Source organism: Girardinichthys multiradiatus, chromosome 15, assembly GCF_021462225.1.
Source record: "Girardinichthys multiradiatus isolate DD_20200921_A chromosome 15, DD_fGirMul_XY1, whole genome shotgun sequence".
In the NCBI taxonomy this organism is placed as follows: Eukaryota; Metazoa; Chordata; class Actinopteri; order Cyprinodontiformes; family Goodeidae; genus Girardinichthys; species Girardinichthys multiradiatus.
Window position 1 is genome coordinate 10,849,037 of NC_061808.1, and position 19,005 is coordinate 10,868,041.

A 19,005-nucleotide genomic window follows, 5' to 3' on the forward strand; every position below is an offset into this window, starting at 1 on the left:
AATACATTCATTTTGCAATATGGACTGCCATTCAACATGTTGTGCATCCCTAGTTCATACATATCCATATTTACTAGGGATGTAACAGTACATGTAGTTGCACCAAACCAACACTTTTGCAACATCAAAGGCGTGCTCAAGCAGTCAGGTGAAGAACATACACAGTCTCATTCAGAATATCATGTGCTAGAGTTTTGTTTACTGCACTTTTACTAAGGCCCTGACAGAAAGTAAGTATTGTTAAAGCTACTCTCAAAAGAACTTCACACCAAATTAATGCAATGGTTCATAATAATGAGATGAATGAGGCTTAATAGTGTGCAGTGTGTGGTGCACAAAAATATTTATAGGAAGCCCAGTTGATATATAACAAAATGTGTATGGCAAGCTCTCTGGATATTTGTTGTATATCTGCAACCTGCTAGTTTTCTGCTTTCCATACACATTTGTATTGCCACTTATGTTTGCGTTAAATTATCGAAAATGTATTGAAACTCTGACTTCTAGTTTTGTTCTATTTTCTGTCACGGTTCTGTCACAGTTTACTTGGAATTGGACCCTAGAATGCAGACGAGCAGGCAGCGTGATGGTAAGTGAAAAAAAAGGTTTAATAACAAAAACTGACTCACAGCAGGAGGCAGGAACAAAACAAACGGGCAGGCAAGACAGGCATGGCATGATCAAAAAGACAAGACTTGGTTTTAGAACAAGACATGAGCATGAGAGTGAAAGATGTTTCCGCGAAGACTAAACAGAACAGGCGTGAATATATGGCGTGAAAACCAGGTGGAGTAAGGAGACAGATTAACTTGAACAGGTGAGCCGAATAAACTTAATTGACAGACAGAACAAAACGTGGCTGTGGCAAAAACAGAGACTCTAATAAACAAACTAGAAAAACATGAAGCTAAAGCATAACCAGATCCGAAAACCTGACAAAACATGAACAAGACGACAAAACTAAAGCATGACCAGGAAAATAACAGAAGCATGATTCAAAATCTAAGAAGAATAATAACAAAAGAACGAGTCAAAACCTTAACTGTGAAAAACATAAGAAGAAACCCGAAACCAAAAACCAAACAACCCTACATCATGACAATTTTCATAGCAATGCAGATACATGTCCATTTTGGACTTGATAAAACTGTTTTGTTTGACATATAATCTACAGGAGACATATTGAAGACATATTTGGTAGGATGTTTTTCTTCTACGTACATATGTGGTCCTGTGAGATTAGTAACCATGACCAAGAACTTTCAGGAGAAAAAACGTGATTCAAACTTGATTCAAACTGTAAAATACATTTTGAAATGCATACAAATCTTTGCTCACTGTATATTGGCTGTTCTTGTACCTGTTTCGGTGAGAATTAATTTCTCTTTAAAAGAACTTGAAAAGAATTTTAATATTTAATATTTGCATTTGTTTCTATTTGTTGTTGTGTCGTACACATACCAAAATGTGATTCCTACTTTAAGTGAAGCGTCACACCACCAATGATGATCAGAAAATGAAATTTTGACAGATAATATTGACCCAAGTGTTCTCATTTCCTCTCCACTACCCAGAGTAACATTAGTTTGAAGCATGTGGTAACTAATGGTGTGCGAGGCCACCTGCGAAGCTTATCTGTGAACTTATCCAGCTCCTCTTGTGCTCGGCGCAGCTCCGTCTCCAGGTACTGCCTTGTGGAGTCGAACTCGCTCTGCAGCAGCTCCAGCTTGTGTGTTGTGTAGGAAAGTCTCTTCCGCAAGTCCTCTTTCTGCTCCAGCAATGAGCTACATGCACAAACATACACACAGCAGACGAGTTTAGAGCATATGGTGATGGAAGCAAACTTGCAAACTAGGTATTTGCTTCACTAAATTGATCTATAAAGTTCTACATGTCCTTTTAATGGCCATGCAACGTTGATGGGGACATTAGGGGGATGTGACAAAAGCAGGAAAATATGATCCCAAAATTCAGTCTGTAAGTATGAATGCAGAGCTTTGTAATTCATTAGGCGACAGAGCATAAGGTGACACATCACAGAGGAGCAATCACTGGTGAGAATGTTCACATAGAAATAGCAGAGGCGTAATGTTTAATGAAAAATGAGTCAATGAGTTCTAATAAATTATCTGAATAGACCCTAAAGTCTCAGATTTGCAAAACAGCAATATCCTCAACATGTAATTTAGCAAGACAGCACAATGATGACTATTTTTGGAGCATGTGCATTACCTGAGTTTCAATCTAATAAAAGGGCAAGTGTGAGTGGCAAAAGAGGAAATGTCTGTTGCCATGATGGATCTGAGTGCTCACTGCTCAGCTTAATGGACCTTGTATTGATGGACAGATGGAGGAAAAAAGGTAATGACTCTATCTGCAGCCAGATAACATAGCTGGAAATGAATGGAGATGTGGTCTGCTCTTTTCACTTTCTCTGTTTTCCTCCATTTCTCCCTTTTAACAAGATTGTAGGTACAAAGGGTGGGCGAAGAGCTAGACAGTAGCAAAAAAGGAAAAAAAAAACTGGGATGGGTTCATTCATTTATTATTTTCAGGTCAGAGGAGACATCACCCTGTTTCCATCTCATTGGCAAGCAGGATAATGTTTCTGCAATCAATTGGACGAAAAGTAGACAGGGTCAATCTAGACTTCATGAAAAACTTCATTTGCTTAATTTGAACATATCAGTTTCTCTATAACTGCATATATTCCAGTTTTAATCCAAGGCTTGCTAGCCACTTAATCAGGGTGTACACACTCATAGAAAATGTTGCAGGACTGAATTGCAGAAAAAAATTAAACCAAGATCGTATTTTCACATGATGATTACTGTACAGTTAGTTAATGGCCGGTACTGTGAATAAACGCAGGTTAGTTGGTCCCATCGGTCAAGCAAACAACAAAATAGCTAAATACTTATTTCCCTAAAGCAAACAAAAAGCCAGATTCAGGAGCAGCATTTTTTCAGGGGTTCAGAGAATGAAAGTCCGGGTAAAGTAGTTTTGACACAGGATATTTTTAAGGCCTATAATTAAGACTCTGAAATTAATAACTTTAAATGACATGTTAATCCAGCAGAAACCTTGCAAACCACTTTGCTTTTATAGAAGCTGATTACTCTGACTGACAATGGAAATGTTTTACACAGAAAGATCATTGTCAGCACATGGCCTCCTTCCTCCATTTCCCTTTATAAATAATCATCAAGTTTTGTCCAATGCAAACATGAAGGCGAAATAAAGGTTCATAAAATAGCATCGTTCTAAACATCTATGACATTTTATGACGAGATTAGAGCTATTTTAAGACAGAAGGACCCTAATATGGACTTGGCACATGTCGGGCTACTTGTTAGCTTTAGCGTCTGGGACCATTTAATCCCCATTTATACTAAATGAACACACCAGGGCGTGGCGCTGATGGTGTAGGGAAGCTACAGTCCTCGAAGCGGCCGTCCAGGGTTCGAGTCCCGGACCCGGCGATATTGCCGAATGTCTCCCCCTCTCTCTACCCTTCTTTCCTGTCTGCCTACTGTCAAAAAATACAAATAAAGGCCACTAGTGCCGAAAAAATATCTAAATGAACACACCAAAGGCCTGATCTTCAAAACGTTTGCGTGTATAAACACTTTTGCAAACTGGATTGCGTGCGCAAGTTTGATCTACAAACCAGGTCCAAAACGAATTGCCTGTGTAAAATGAGCAGAACAGTGGGTGCAAACCTTTTAGCCTGTTTGCCTTCGTGACTATGCAAAACATACGTTGATGACTAGAAAGCGTGAATTTATAGGAGAAGGTTATGCAAATGTAATTCCTTACCACCCACAACATGATTTATCAAACTTAGAGGCAGATTTCAGGTTCAGTTTCAGCGTCTGTATTTAGCACATCTGAAAGGCAGATGCAAACTGGCATGCAGCAATGCATGCGGTCATTGTGGCGAGAAGGAGGCATAGATACTACTCTTGTACTTGCTTCATTGACAGATACAGAAGTTACAAGTCACTTAACATTTCATCATAAGACACTGTAGATAACAATGTAATAATGTAAACATTTTGCGCAAGCTTGAGTTCAACCATTAGCCTGTGGTATCAGAAGTAAGTCAGGATTTTATTGTTATTTATTTCAACTCACAGATATACCCCACTATAGTTTCAGTTTCATATCAGTTCTGCATAAATAAATAGCTGACAATAGTATATTTATATGTATGAGGAGTAAAATTATAACTGTTTTTTTAGCTTTAATATGAAATAGTGTGTGTTTAATGGAAAGCTGCTGCCTTTGCAGCTTTGGCAGTGATTGAGAAATGACCTGCATGCTGAATGATTCAGATAAAGTCTCAGCTGACTGCATGACATTTCAGAGCTGCATTAGCCAGCAGTGCCCACTACCTCACCTCCTGCTCAGATTTGATCAGTAGGCTTTAGCTGGGGAATACGGGTGTTTGGTGTTAGGTACAGGGTGACTTTACGTGAAGTAGCTCCAGGGCCTAAAAAAATCCCTCCATTAGTGACCTCCTCTGAATCACACATAATAAGTGTTTTCATTCTGGTGAGATGAGATGACGAGGCAGCATGACTTCTGGGCCTGGAAAGGCAGGATGAGGCTGCTTTAACACCACTGAACAACCAGAGGAGACACCTTGTGGGCGGATGAGCGGACAAACACATAAAAACAAGTATGGATGGGGAGATGGCGTAACACATTTATTCTTACCTCTTTTTTGGGTGTTTGCCGCCATTTCGGGGGACTTTTAAGGCTGTTTTGCCAATGTATATCTTTTTCATGGTTTGTCTCTGTTCCTTCCCTCTCATGTGTTTATAGGGTCTGGCCACAGGAAGTTGGCATGTATGTGAGTTATCCAAGAGAGCTCAGCTAAGTGTGGGCTGCAGAATTAGTGTTTGTTATACCTGTGTTGATCCTGCCAACAAAAGCAAACAGACAGGTTCACAGCTGTTAGTAACTACCAATAAGCTGGAATCCAAATTGAAAAGACAAACTGTTGCATTGATGCTGCCAAACTCTTGCGCTCATAGCCATCTTCACAGTCTTCCAATCATAAGAAACTGTCAAAGGAGAGGAAAAGGTATGTGCAAAATTTGACATGAAATTTGCTACTCAAAAAAAGTTTAAATTATTTGGCTTTTGTGTGAAATGCAGGATGAACCTAGAATGAATTTAACCTTTAGAACTCAACCTTATGTGATCTTCTCTAAACCTTTGAATGCATATGTCCAACTGTTCAATGTTTCAGTACTTTTTACATAACTTGCTGTTCTCTAAAAGGAACTAAACGGCAAAATTCACAACACTTGTTTGATCCTTGAATTGACCAATACATTTCCTGATTCAATTAAAATTGATATTTAAACAGTCCTCCTTTGCATGCTTCTCACATTTTGACATCATGAGATCAAAACAACACCTAACAATTGATCAACGGTACTTTGCCATTGTGAGGCTTCAAAGAGGTTGTTCTCAGGTGGAAATGGCCACTGGGCTTAGAGGGTCACAGAGAGTCATCAGCAGGTTGCAACAGAGATACAGAGAGACTGGAAGAGTCAAAAGAAAGGCATAGAATTTGACTTCCTTTGGTCACATCCTACACTGATGTTCGCTTCATTGTGAACAGTGCCCAGCAAAATGATGATGAATGAAACTCAACTCCAGGCACATTTAAGGGAGGTAAGAGGCACCTGTGTCACGTCAGACTATTCAAAACCGTTTACATCAGTATGGTCTGCGAGCTAGATGATCTGCCAGGGCACCTGACCACTTGACTAGACACAGGCCCCATCGTCTTGCATGATCCAGCGAGCATTTACGCTGGACGAGGAACCAGTGGACCTCATCGCTGTTCTCTGATGAAAGTCGACTCGCATTGAGCAGAAGTAATGGCCGCCAACGATGTTGGAGACATAAAGGAGAGTGCTATGCATCAGCCACTGTTGTCACCAGACGGGCCTTTGGTGGTGGTGGCATTACAGATTTGGCAGGTGTTTCTAGTCAATACAGAACAGCCCTACACATTTGGGAATGGTACAGTGACAAGCCCCCGAATAACATCATTAATCCAGTCATTGTCCCCCTGTATGAACAACAAAGGCTAAGTCCATCTTCACAGACAACAATACTCAAGCTCATGGAGGTCACATCGTTATTGAATGGCTGCTGGAGACGTGTAGCTCCAGTGGAGTGGACTGCATTTTCCCACACCTGAATCCCACTGAAAACCTATGGGATCAGCTAAGTCGCCATCTAGAGGCTCATAACTCTGTACCCCAGGACCTCAACAACCTGAGGGCTGGCCGTCAAGAGAAGTGGGATGCCATGCCTGAGCAAGCAATAAGTCGACTTGCGAACAAAATGCTAAGTTTCCACCATACCTAGCATTTTGAGTGTTCAGCCAAAAAGTTCAGTTTTGGTCTCATTTGAGCACAGCACCATTCTGCTCCCAAATTTTTGTTGTGTCCCCTACATGGCTTACGGGTTCATGACACATTATTGAGACACTGACATTCTTTGTTGTGGTACACCCACCACTGCTGTTGGCTTTTGTTTAAATAAGTAGTTTGAAATGAGGAAATCATCATTGTATGCTTCTACTTCAATATCCTGCTTTAATGTTATAATATCACTGTAGCATGAACTTTTAATGTTTTTCATACATTTCACCCGAAAACAAAATATTTTTAATTTTGTGAATAATGTATCTACAGGGTAATGTTGCTGCTGTGTATTTGACAGCCCTCTACAGTTAAAGAAAACATATGTAAAACTGTTGCCACAAAGTAAATTAAATGTTGTTGATATCAAAATATTTCTAGACAACCTTGATAAAGATGTGTAAAAGCCCTACATGCATATTTTATTTCATTAGATTAAACTCACACTGAATTTCTTTTTTTACTTTCAACCTTTAATTTGATGCATATCTGTATGATTGTTAATAAAGCATCAAAGGTCCTCCACCTTACTCAATAGTTGGCATATTTATTCTTTGTTTTACACAAGACCCACCTGGATTATACATATTTATACTATACACACCTTTCTCACTTAATGGGTCTCTTTATTTTCATGACTATTTAAATTGTAGATTCTCACCAGAGACAACAAAACTGTGAATGAACAAACATGGAATGACTCAAAACAATTTCATATTTTTGATTTTTACAAAATAGCCACCCTTTGCTTTAATGACTGCTTTGATCTCTTGGCATTGTCTTCAAAAGTTTCAAGAGCTGGTCACCTAAAATGGTTTTCCAAAGAGTCTCTAAAGAACCGCCAAGACGTTCACTGAGAGACGGCTAAAGGTTAATATTTCAGTTATTACAGCAAAGGGTGGCTACTTTAAGGATTCTAAAATATAACATATTTAAAGTTATTTTACAATTTTCTGTTTGCTACATGATTGCATATGTGTTCATTCACTGTTTTGATGCCTTCATTGAGAATCTACGTACAATGTAAATAGTCACAAACAGAAAGAAAACCACAAAATGAGAAAGGCGTTCTAAGACTTTTGACCGGTAGTATATATATATTGTCCATAGCAGTTCTTTAGCAGAAAATATTGCTTTAATACAATAAAAAATATGTTTTCCTTATATGTAAAGATAAAATAACTGAAGCATGTATTTCAATTTTAAAAGTCACAAGTAACTCAGAAATGACTCAAAATTGCACTCAGACTTGTTGAATGCATCAGTTTCTAAGATGATCACAAAAATGTGCCAGTCATGTTTTGAGTACCATCAGCATAACAGTGGAAGTTTATCCCATGTTGTCTAATAATTTTACCAATTGGAAAGATTATATATATAGTGAGGAGAATTGGCCCAAGCACTGAACCATGTGTTACTCCACATGTAACCGTGGAGTGTGAAGAAGATTTATTATTAACACAAAGAGACTGGAATGTGTAAGACAAATAAGACTTAAACCAGCCTAATGCTGTTCCCTTAATCCCTACAGCATGTTCAAGCCTAACTCAGTTTAGGTGGAGGGCCATATATTGGTGGGTTTGCAATTGTGCTCCACCTTATCTATTTTCAGATGATGGAAAATAACCTAACCCTGCTTTAAATGGGAAGGTTCAAGGGGAACGAGTACTTTTTTAAGGCACTGTACGTGAAACTAATAGAACACAACTTGAGAGATTTCAGAGGCTAAAAGATATGAAATTCCTGTATAAATATTTCCTCTGGCCTTTGGACCATCTGCGTCCACAGCAAAGATACAGCTGTTTATTGAACAGACATATGGAATAGGTTATTGGACGAGACAGCTGTCAAAGCCTGATCAAAGCTCCTCTGATCTGAGCACTGGACTGACCACTTAGGAGGGAAACAATGACAGACCATGTGGGACTTGACTGCACCCGGTTACAGTTTGCAAATGCATCTTGTTTGCAGGCTTTTTCGTGCCCTCACGGAAACCAGGTGACGTACAGATACTTGTTGATTCATCGACACCCAGTTGTTGAGAGACGATTTATGGTGCAGACTGTGGAGGGAGCAGAGACATGTACATTTCCAGATGGTGACAGCTCACCACTGCTGCTGCTGGAGCCTTCAATCCAGCTGCTCCCCTCTGAGTCATAGCACAGTGGCTCTCATTATGTGTGGAAGAAAGATTTGGCAGGTGTGAGATGTCTGAGAAAAGTAAAAATGCATACTTATTTATCTCTGAGAATACATTTGTAGATGCAGATGTGTGTAGTTACTGTGTGTATTGGGCATTTGTGCATGCATGTACTTAAAAAAAACCAACAGTAAATGCCCAGAATCAAAAAAAGGCATCTGTTAGTAACACATCTCTGACCAGGCCAGGTGTCCGCTTACAAATCCCAACACAACCCTCTTTCACTCGCTTTTCATCTCTTTCATTTTAGCTGATCCCTCACAGCAGAAAAAACCTTAGAAGGGGCTTGTTGCCACCCACTCGTGCCATGCTGACATTTGAGAGGAACTCAGAGCACTGAAGAGGAGGAAGAGGGAGGTGGGAGTGGAGGAGGAGGAAGACATAAAGTTATGGAATGAGGCAGAAGGGAAAGCAGGAAGCTTCTAGGGGGAATGAAAGCCGGAGCATTTACCGTTTAGTCAAAGATAGTAGGAAGGAAGCAAACGCTGCCAAATTAGAAAGTAAAATCAAGGGAGTGGGTGTGCACTCATCACTTAAATTGTACATTTTTTCCTCCTTCCTCAGATTTCAATCTGTTTCGGGCTTCCTGATCGCATCAACGTTGCAGATAGATTGACTATTAGGAAAAGCCCCTTAAAAAAAACAACAAAAAAAACAGCCAAACTTCAGCACTAGAGAGGGAGAACCCAATTGGCTGAGTCATCCAGCAGCAGGGGATGGAGGTGAAAGAAGATGTTCTTTTTCCTTGTATGCCATCAAATTTACAAGGTACCAAAGCCATGCATAGTATGACATAACTACCTCATAGAAGAAACTCTCAAATTAGAGTGGGAGGGTGTGGGTTTATGTATTTGTCGTTTCCCATTTCTGAGCTTGATTAACTCAGAAGCAGGTACCTAAGAAGTTATACACCAGCTAGCAACACCATTAGCAACATCAGGGTGTAATGACCTGCTGAACAGATTTAATGTGCCACTGATGGCAGTGAGCGAGGAGGAATGATCAATCACAACATTTCAAGAGGAATTTAAGGATTTAAGGGTGAGCTTAAGACAAGATCCTGTACTAAACATGAGCATAAATATAAGATAAAATAAGACCTGCAACTTTCCACATTTTGTAATGTTTAAACTTGAAGCTTGACTGAAGTTTAAACACTGATTTTATTGGAATTTTATGTGATAGATGAACACAAAGTGGTGGTGAAGTGGGGCGTGAACTTGCATTTAGCCCACCCGAATCAATACTTTGCAGAACCACCTTTACCTGTGATTACAGCTGCATGTCTGTTGCGCTAAGCCTCTATCAGCTTTGCACATCTAGAGAATGAAATAATTTTTGACCATTTTTATGCAAAATATGTAAAACTCAGTAAGATTGAACAGAGAGCATTTGTAAATGGCCATTTTCAAGTCTTACCACAGATTCTCAGTTTTTGGTTTCCTGGATTTAGGTCTTGACTTTGATTGGGCTGTTTCATCATTGAAACATTTGATCTAAAGGATTCCACTGTAGCTCTGGCTATATTATGCTAAATGTGAACACCCCAGTCTCAGATTTTTAGCTTCATCCATCTTATCTCATTAACTCTGACTCTAAACTCTCAACTCTGTTTACCCCAAACTCCTGAAGAAAAGCATCCCCACAGTATGATCCTGCCAGCACCATGTTCCATTGTGTAGATGGTATGCTCAGGTACACTCAGGATGATGTTCAGGTTTCCATCATCCCCAGCATTTTGAGTGAAGTTCAGCCAAAAAGTTCAGTTTAGGTCTCATTTGATCACAGCACTTGCTCCCACACTTTTGTTGTGTCCCCTATGTAGTTAGATGTAGTTAGTAAATATTATTCCACCTGAGCTGTAGATTTCTCCAGCTCCTCCAGAGTTACCATGGACCTCTTGATTGCTTCTGTGATTGATGCTCTCCTTGCTCAGCTTGTTAGTTTAGACAGACAGCAATGTTTTTGACAGGTTTGCAGTTGAGCCATTTTCAGATGATGCAACAGAGCTCTGTGAGATGTTTAAAGCTTAGGTTATTGTTTTTTAAACTAACCCAGCTTTATACTTCTCCACAATCTGATCCCTGTCCTGCGTGCTGTGTTCCTTTGTCTTTATGATGCTATTTGTTCTTTAATATTTTCCAACAAACCTTCTCACAACATCCTTATTTGTACTGAAATTAAATTATGTCCTTATTAGGTAGTTTCTGAAGGCAGTTAGTTGCACTAAATTTTATTTAGGGATAATAAAATAAGGGAAATTGGTTGCCCATGCATGCCACAGTTCTCATGTTATTTCTAAAAAAAGAAACAATTATGGGCTTTCTTCCACTACACAAATATGCACCACACTGTGTTGTTCCGTCAAATGAAAGTATAATAAAATACTTCAAAGTTCAAGGTGTATCAACATGTTTACACATGTTTTTTTAAATTTTAAAACAAGAAAACTTCTACTCTGAATATGTTTTTAACTTCTTAGGCACACAAGCTGTGGAGGCAAGTGAAGCCTCAAGCCATTATGCACAAACATCCATCAAAAACACACACAAGCACATGCTGTTCCACAAAAAGCTATTTCAGCCTGAAGACAAGAAATTTATGCTATGGTGCCAATGAATCCTACAGGGAGCTGTCCTGGTAAGCCATTGAGATCTGTTGTTCCACAAACCCAGAATCCAAAAACACAATGTCAAAACATGAAAACAATTTAGCATACTTTGGAATCAAAGCTGAAATCGTTGGCATTGATATTTTCAATTAACTCTAACACACTCACTCACTCACTCACTCAAACACTGATTTCCAAAATCTCTTAATATTAATATCTGTTAATATATTACGTTTCTTTGTATAAACCATATTGTACTCAGTACAACAGGTTTGGAAAAAATGTTGTACCATGGTTGCAGCCCCCAAAAATATGAACAGTGTTTGCCATCTTTTCAGCCACCACCTAAAGGACATTGGGATGGAGAGGCAAAAGCAGCTTTCAAAAATGTTCAGCTCATTAAAAATAGAAAAGACTCAAACACATGAGTGCATTCACTAAGAAACATATACGCAGTATGCTGCCTGGTTCCAAACACGCAGCATATTGTTTATGAGTAGAGCTCAATGGACAGGTAGGGATTGGACACAACAAAGAAACAACCTCTTCAAATTTGCAAGTCTGCAGTCCACTGCTCTATTCCCCTGTATGTGTGTGTGTGTGTGTGTGTGTGTGTGTGTGTATGTGTGTGTGTGTGTGTGTGTGAGAGTGTCTCTCTTTATAAAACCCTACAGTGCAGGCATTACCGATGTACTTAGTGGTCTGTCCATTGATCCCAAGAGGCTCCCTAAAAAGCCTAAACTCTGTGGGATGAGTGAATACAACTTTTAAAAAGAAAACAGATCCCAGGTACCCATAGCAGTTTTTCTCCCACGTTTTATTACTGGAGTGTTTACAGAATATATATTAATATGGTTTTACAAGATTATACTGTACTTGTCCATCATACTGTACTTTGCTGTATGCTGTATGGTCAGGTAAAAATTCAAAATCAGACACTTTGAAAGTCTGTGCGTTTTCTAACATATTTGGATTTGTGAATATTTAATATCATCCTAAATAATACAGAGAAATACAGGTTATACTAATAAACAATAAAGCAGAAAAAGCCTTTTAAAATGTCTAAGCTTACAAACAGGAATACCACATGAGATGGGTTTTGACTGTTGATGCGAGAGTGAACATTTTCTAGATCAACACAGCTGGTTAAGACCTTCAGAAAGAACACTGTTGCAGCTTATGAGTCTGGTAAGGGATTTAAGTTGATCTCAAACAAATTTGAAATCAGCCATTAAACTGTATGGAAAATAATCTACAAGTTGAGGACATCCAAAACAGCTGCCAATATGCCCAGGTCTGGCCATTCAAGCATGTTTACAAGCAACATGCTTAAAGAAGTTCCCGAAAACCCTAAAATATTATCACTGGACCTACAGCAGACTCTTGCAGTTGTTGATATGAAAATGCATGCCTCTACAATCAGAAAGAGAGGTGTTCGGGGAGGAAATCTTAACTCTCTGAGAAAAACCTGAAGAGAATGAAGACAAAGACAAGGAGATATCTGGAATATTGTTTTAGACAGATGTCTCTTAAATCTAACTATCTAGACACAGGAACAGAGGACATGTTTTGTATAAACCAAAATCAGAACAAATCTTATATCAGCTGTGATGCATAGACCAGGAAGTGTCATGGTTAGGTGATCCTTTGCTGCAGCTGGATCTGGTTAGCTCAGCATAATAAATTCCACCATGAATTTTACTGCGTATCATGCTTAAGGAAAATATGAGACCATCTGTAAATCGCTGAAAGATGAAACAGAACTGGACCCCGCAACATGATAATGACCCAAAACGTACAAGTAAATCTAGCAGGGCTGGCCGAGAGTTAAGAAATTCTAGTTAGAGTCAAAGCCCAGATCTTGATCTTATTGTGATGCTGTGGAGTGACTTGTGTATGAAAGGTTGCCCAAATAAATCTCACAGCTGAAAGTGAGGAGTGGGGTAAACTTTCCCTTCACCGAGGTGAGAGACTGGTAGATGGCTACAAGAAGCAAACCATTAACGTTATTTCCACCAAAGGAGATAAGAATAGCTATTATGGGATAGAGTGTCCTACATGTGTTTTTGGCTAGGAAATGCATTTTTGTTAACATCTTTTCTTTATTGGGTAAAGCATGGTCAATTTCTATTGTTTAAGGCTGTCAAATGCCTTCCTTTATTATAAAGAAAATGAGATAAAAATATGTACAAGTAAACATTTTCTTGTAAAGAACTCAACATTTAATAAGTTGCCCTAATTTCTTCTCGAACTCTGAACTAACTTATTATTATTATTATTATTATTATTATTATTATTATTATCATATTTAACACCCAGACACGTGATTAGAGTAGCCAACTCTCACTTATCTCAAGTGAGACTTGAGCTGGTTTTAGTTTTGTGGTTGTCTCACTCCACTTATAAATCTCTAATCAAATAAAGAATGTACCCCTGCACCTAAACACTGTTTTCTACAGAAACCTTACAGGTCTCAAGCAGGGCAAACAGAACATGTAGCACAGACAGGGCAGAGCAACGCAGAGAGTAACGGGTGGTCTAATGGAAGAATCCAGCAATGAACGGTCAAACACAAGGAGCTTAAATAGTGAAGCAGGGGTGGAAAATGGCAAAAGAAGCAGAAGAGTTAATCAGTGGAGATGTGGAACAGCTGTGGCAGGAAAACTGATGGAAACTAATTAACACAGGCGGAGCACAACTAAGACACATGAAAAACTACTAATCAAGGGCAAAAGACTAATACTGACCTAAGAAAATAAACTAGAATACACAGAGAATGGAACACAATAAATAAACTAAAACAGATAAGCACAAAGGAATGAACCAATATGGCAACATCTTTCCAACAATAATGAAACAGAAAATGAATTCAATATGGCAAGACCTATAGAGCATAAATAAACAACAAGGAAAAGATCAAAGCACAAACACAAATGAAAACCAAAACCAGAACGCAAACATCAGTGGAGTGGGACAGATTCTAGTGGGAATTATTATTTCTTATTTGATAAGCAGATAGTGTACCACTTTCAAAATACCAAAGTGAAAGGTTTGCATTATCTATTACTTTTAATAGAATTAATGTTAAAGTTATTCATATCCCTGGCTTGGGATTCCAAAAATTATTTGCATTCAACCAAGATGTTTGTTTCTGATAGGAAATTAGACAGGCATCACTCTAAAGATAACAATATAGAAAGAAAATAATGTTTCTTTCTTTCTTTCTTTCTTTCTTTCTTTCTTATATATACATATGCAACAAATACAAAACAAACAACATAAAATATCCATCAATCTATTATGTAGACAAACCTCAAGCTGTTCGAAGAGGGAGCAGGAAGAAGCAATTGCTTATCCAGTCCTGTCCCTATGTCATTACAAGTTCCTAATTAAACTAGTTATATTATAACCCATACATGCATATGTATATGTATAAACAGACATATGCATGTATGGCTGGATATAAAGTACCTACACGTATCTATTTTTAATTGATCAGAAAATAGCTTTCTTTAGATTTTCTATGCCATTCCCAACAATCGATCTAAAAACCCTCACTGGCATTACACCATTCAAATGCTTTGCATGTTTTCACTGGTATGTAGACATTTTGTCTTGTCTTTCAAGCTAGAAGGCCTCTTTGCCATCACCTTAATTTTCAGCTCTTTCCACAGACACTATTATATAATGCTAATATTGCGTCCACTCAGAAGGAGCATTATGGTAAAATAAAAGGCAATGTTGAACATGTATTTGCCAGACTTATAAATAATTTGGGGCACAACTATGTTAAGTAATGTTTTTTGATTTTCTACAACTTTTTAAAATCAAGAAGCTCCACTTTGTTCTCCTGCATCAAACACAAGATGCCCATTTTGTTTACTATTAACATAAACCAGAGTGAAAATCCTAGCTTTGTAGAACATGGGTTCTTTTGAACTCTTTAGATTTCCACCTCCCTTGCTTTTAAAAATGATATATTCAGGTCAACCACTCTTGGGTAGCATGACAACAGTGTTACATATCCTCAGTCTCTAAAGAGTTTCTCTAAGTTTAAATTAATATTGCTTAAACATAATAGCCTCTTCTTTCCATCACTTCAATCAACAACAACTATTTTTTGCCGACTCTATATATTTAATATTAGATGTTTTCCAAAGTGCCACTGTGAAAAATGTTCAGATTTAGATAAATTCTAGCAATGAGATAAAGCAGCTGTCATATGTAGTAAAACTATTTAGGCAGCGTTATCGCCATGAGACATAGGACTGACCTGGACCATCTTATTTCTGGTGTTGGAGAAGACAAAGGAGAAGGGGGTTAATGGGGTTGGGATGATGGTTAATGACCCCCAGAAGAGCTGTCAGTGCTTCAGGAGGGAGAGAGCCACAGGGAGAGTGGGAGGGAGAAGCCGAGTGTTCAGACCACATAGGGCAGAAAAGAGCATAAATCTAAGACAGAAACAATGACCACAAGAGCAGGACTCAACTATGTTTTACTTTTGTCAGTCTACAATTCTAATAAAAATAAATGACATCAAGATGTAGGAGATCATGAGTGGTCCTAGATATGGGTTAATTCTCTGTATTTAGTGGCACTTTTGTGATCTGTCTATTCATTTCCTAACGTTGCTGGCCTTCAGCTTTACAAAGTCCAGGTAGAACATATTAATTGACTTTTTTTTCTAACTTTGCTTTAACATGATGTCAGATTAATTTGTGTACAGTGCCTTGCAAAAATAGTTATAAATCCTGTACTTTGTTACATTTTGTCATGTTACAAACACAATCTTCAATGCATTTCATTGGTATTTTATGTCATAAACAAATACAAAGTAGTGCATACAAAGAACAAAGGGACAAAACCAACTCTAAACCCTGCACACCATCAGGGATAATGTTGTATTGTAGTTTAGACCCACAGATGTATTTAGAACAAAAGTTGCCTTGGCAAAGTTTTGTATTATGTAGCAGGAAAAATGTGTTGAAGAGGTAAAAATTCTAACTGTATAAATTCAGGATCATTTGTAGGCATTGTAAAATGTTCTATACACGAGCAAAAATAGGGTACAATTCTAATTTACTAATTTCAGCATAAAATTATCTTTAAGTCATGGCACTCACTCTGTGAGCCTAAAAACGCAAGGCTTGAACTGCTAGTAAATTTGGTAGGGACCAAGTTTCAGGGTTGTGTTTGCAAGTATCCAGTGGGGACTGCGGCTTTGCTTGATTTTAACCCTAAGACATACACATTAAGGAAGATATGGTACGTCAAGCATCCCGACATCACAAAACCTGTTTGCCAACCTGTGGTGATAATGCGTTATAGTTTGTAACTTTGAATTGTTGCAACTACTCTAATTTACGACATTAACCATTGCGAGTGTCATCATTTCAGGGATCAAACATGCATTAAAAAGGAAACAAAACATCACTAAAAATATCATTCATTTGTTATTTACAGATGCAAGCTGTTTGATCAGCTCCAGTGATTTAATTTAAGTTTTTACATCGGTAAAATTAATAAAAAGACGTCAATTGGGAGATGTCTGCGAACACAGTTGCAGTGGCCCTATGCTTTCCCAGTCAGTGCTTTAAATGTTTGTTTATATGCGGGTTGCTTCTTGTTTGATCAGTGTGAATGTGTGCATGTGTTTTTATTTTATCTTTATAACAAACTGCTTCTATAGTTCTATTTTACATAATCTTATTAATCGTTTTATTTGTCACTGCAAATGTACATTCCAATGAAATCCGTCCTCTGCTTTTACCCATCCCATAGGAAGCAGTGGGCAGCAGTGCAGACCTGGGGGCTAAGGTTTTGCTCACCCAAAGTGGCAGTCTACTTGCAGCCCTCTCAGAATGCAAGCGCACTGCTCTAAGCACTAGACTACCACTTCCATACATTATTTATCGCTCTATGCACAGACCAGATAGCTTTTTTTTTTATTTTGTTGTACTTGTGACAAATATAATAAGGGATATTCTATTCTTAATTATCTGGTTTTAGAGGCAAACTGTGAATTTTATTTCCTGTATACCAGTTCAAAAATCCAAAATGTCTTTTATCTTTTACCTAGCTATCCTTTCATAATGTACTTTGAGAGATGACAGAGGAATATGTTGTATCTCTCTCACCAAAGCTGTCGTCAGTGTTGACCCTTAAGATACGACTTAAGAAGCTGGCATGTTAGACTCCAAACATTTGGTCCGACTGATTTGAACCTTTCCTCTTTATCTTGTCAGCTCCCTTGTACAAATCGTGTGTGATGTTCGATTGATCCTTGCTTTATGTTGTGAGTTCAGATGTCTGATTCAATTGGGCTGAAAACAACCAATTCACACCATTAGCTCAAGTGTGCAAAATGGATGTGATGCTGGACTGAATACTTAAGTGATATCCAATATTGTTGAACTTTAACATGTGAAGAGTCTCTTACATGGAACAACAGAAATAATAATCAGGAAAGACAAGCAGGAGACTACAGCAGACTTCTTGTACCCTATCATGCCTTCTTCACACTCCACCCAGCCCCCTGCATCACCAACAACGAGCCGAGAATTCCCTGTAGTGGAAATGCATCTGACAAGAACAATTTCCTATTGTGTGCCAAAAGTGTGAAAGGGTACTGCCTTATATTTTCCACACCTGATTCTTCAGACGTTGTGCAAAATGGAAAGTGAAGTTAAAGAAAGTGAAAGCACCTTTACCGGAATATTTTTAAGGGAAAACAATGTAAACGTAATAAAATGTATGATACAGAGGACTCACCAAAAGGCTTAATGAGTGAGAAAATGATGTGAACCCCTCACTGGTACCTTTTAGTCACTAGATCTCAAGCTGAGTGAACACCTGGAAGACGGATGTTTGACAGTGATCCTTAACACTCAATACACCTGTTTGTAGCATCTTTGCAAGAAAACAAATACACTGCTTCTGTCTCTTGTGTTATTAATCCATTAGAATGGTCTAAAAACCTGTACAGTGATTTACAAAAGTGTAACCTTAAACTTGTTTACAATTTGTTGTGTCACAACCACACACTTCAACAAACACATCAACAAAAAGTAGTAATTGAGAGGTGGAAGAAAAAATGTGTGGTTTTCATCTCTTTTTTTACAAATAAAGTTACAATTCTGAAAAGTGTGGCTGGCATATGTATTCAGCACCCTTACTCTGATACCCCTAAATAAGGTTCTGTGCAACCAACTGCATTGAGAAGTCACCTAATTAGTAAATAGATGTGTGTGATTTATTCTGAGCAGAAATTCAGCTGCTCTGTGAGGCCCACAAGGATTTTGTGAGATAACATTAGTGGATCAACAGCATTATGAAGACCAAGCAACACACCAGAGAGGTCAGGGATTAGTTGTGGAGAAGTTTAAAGCAGGGTTAGGTTATTAAACAATATATCAAGCCTTGTATTTCTCATTGAGCACTGTGCGAACCATCATTTGAAATCTGAAAATATACATATTTGGTAGGAGAAATAGAAAAGGAATTTTATCAGAGAAAACTCTTCGAATAAATAAGTCTTATATTTCTGCCCATACGCCACACTTTTCTCTGTCTGCTAACTGCTCTCAAGCTGACACTTTTTCAAAGTAAATTTTTCTTTGAACATACTTCATGCTCTTTGTCATCCTGTCAGAACTTTCTCAATTCTTTCAAACTTTAAATCTGTTTAAACGGCCGAGAAGTCTCCTGTGCACTAAGGCTCCAAAGCTCAAGTGCATTGCTAT

General features: G+C 38.2%; 1 protein-coding gene across 1 annotated transcript in view; it reads right to left on the reverse strand.

The window, feature by feature from the left end:
* Positions 1–19,005, reverse strand: part of LOC124882466 (brain-enriched guanylate kinase-associated protein-like) — a 45,413-nt gene that overhangs the window by 17,224 nt on the left and 9,184 nt on the right. Inside the window, 1 exon segment of the mRNA XM_047388878.1 lies at positions 1,623–1,784. Within this exon segment, the coding sequence (XP_047244834.1) occupies positions 1,623–1,784 (162 nt within the window).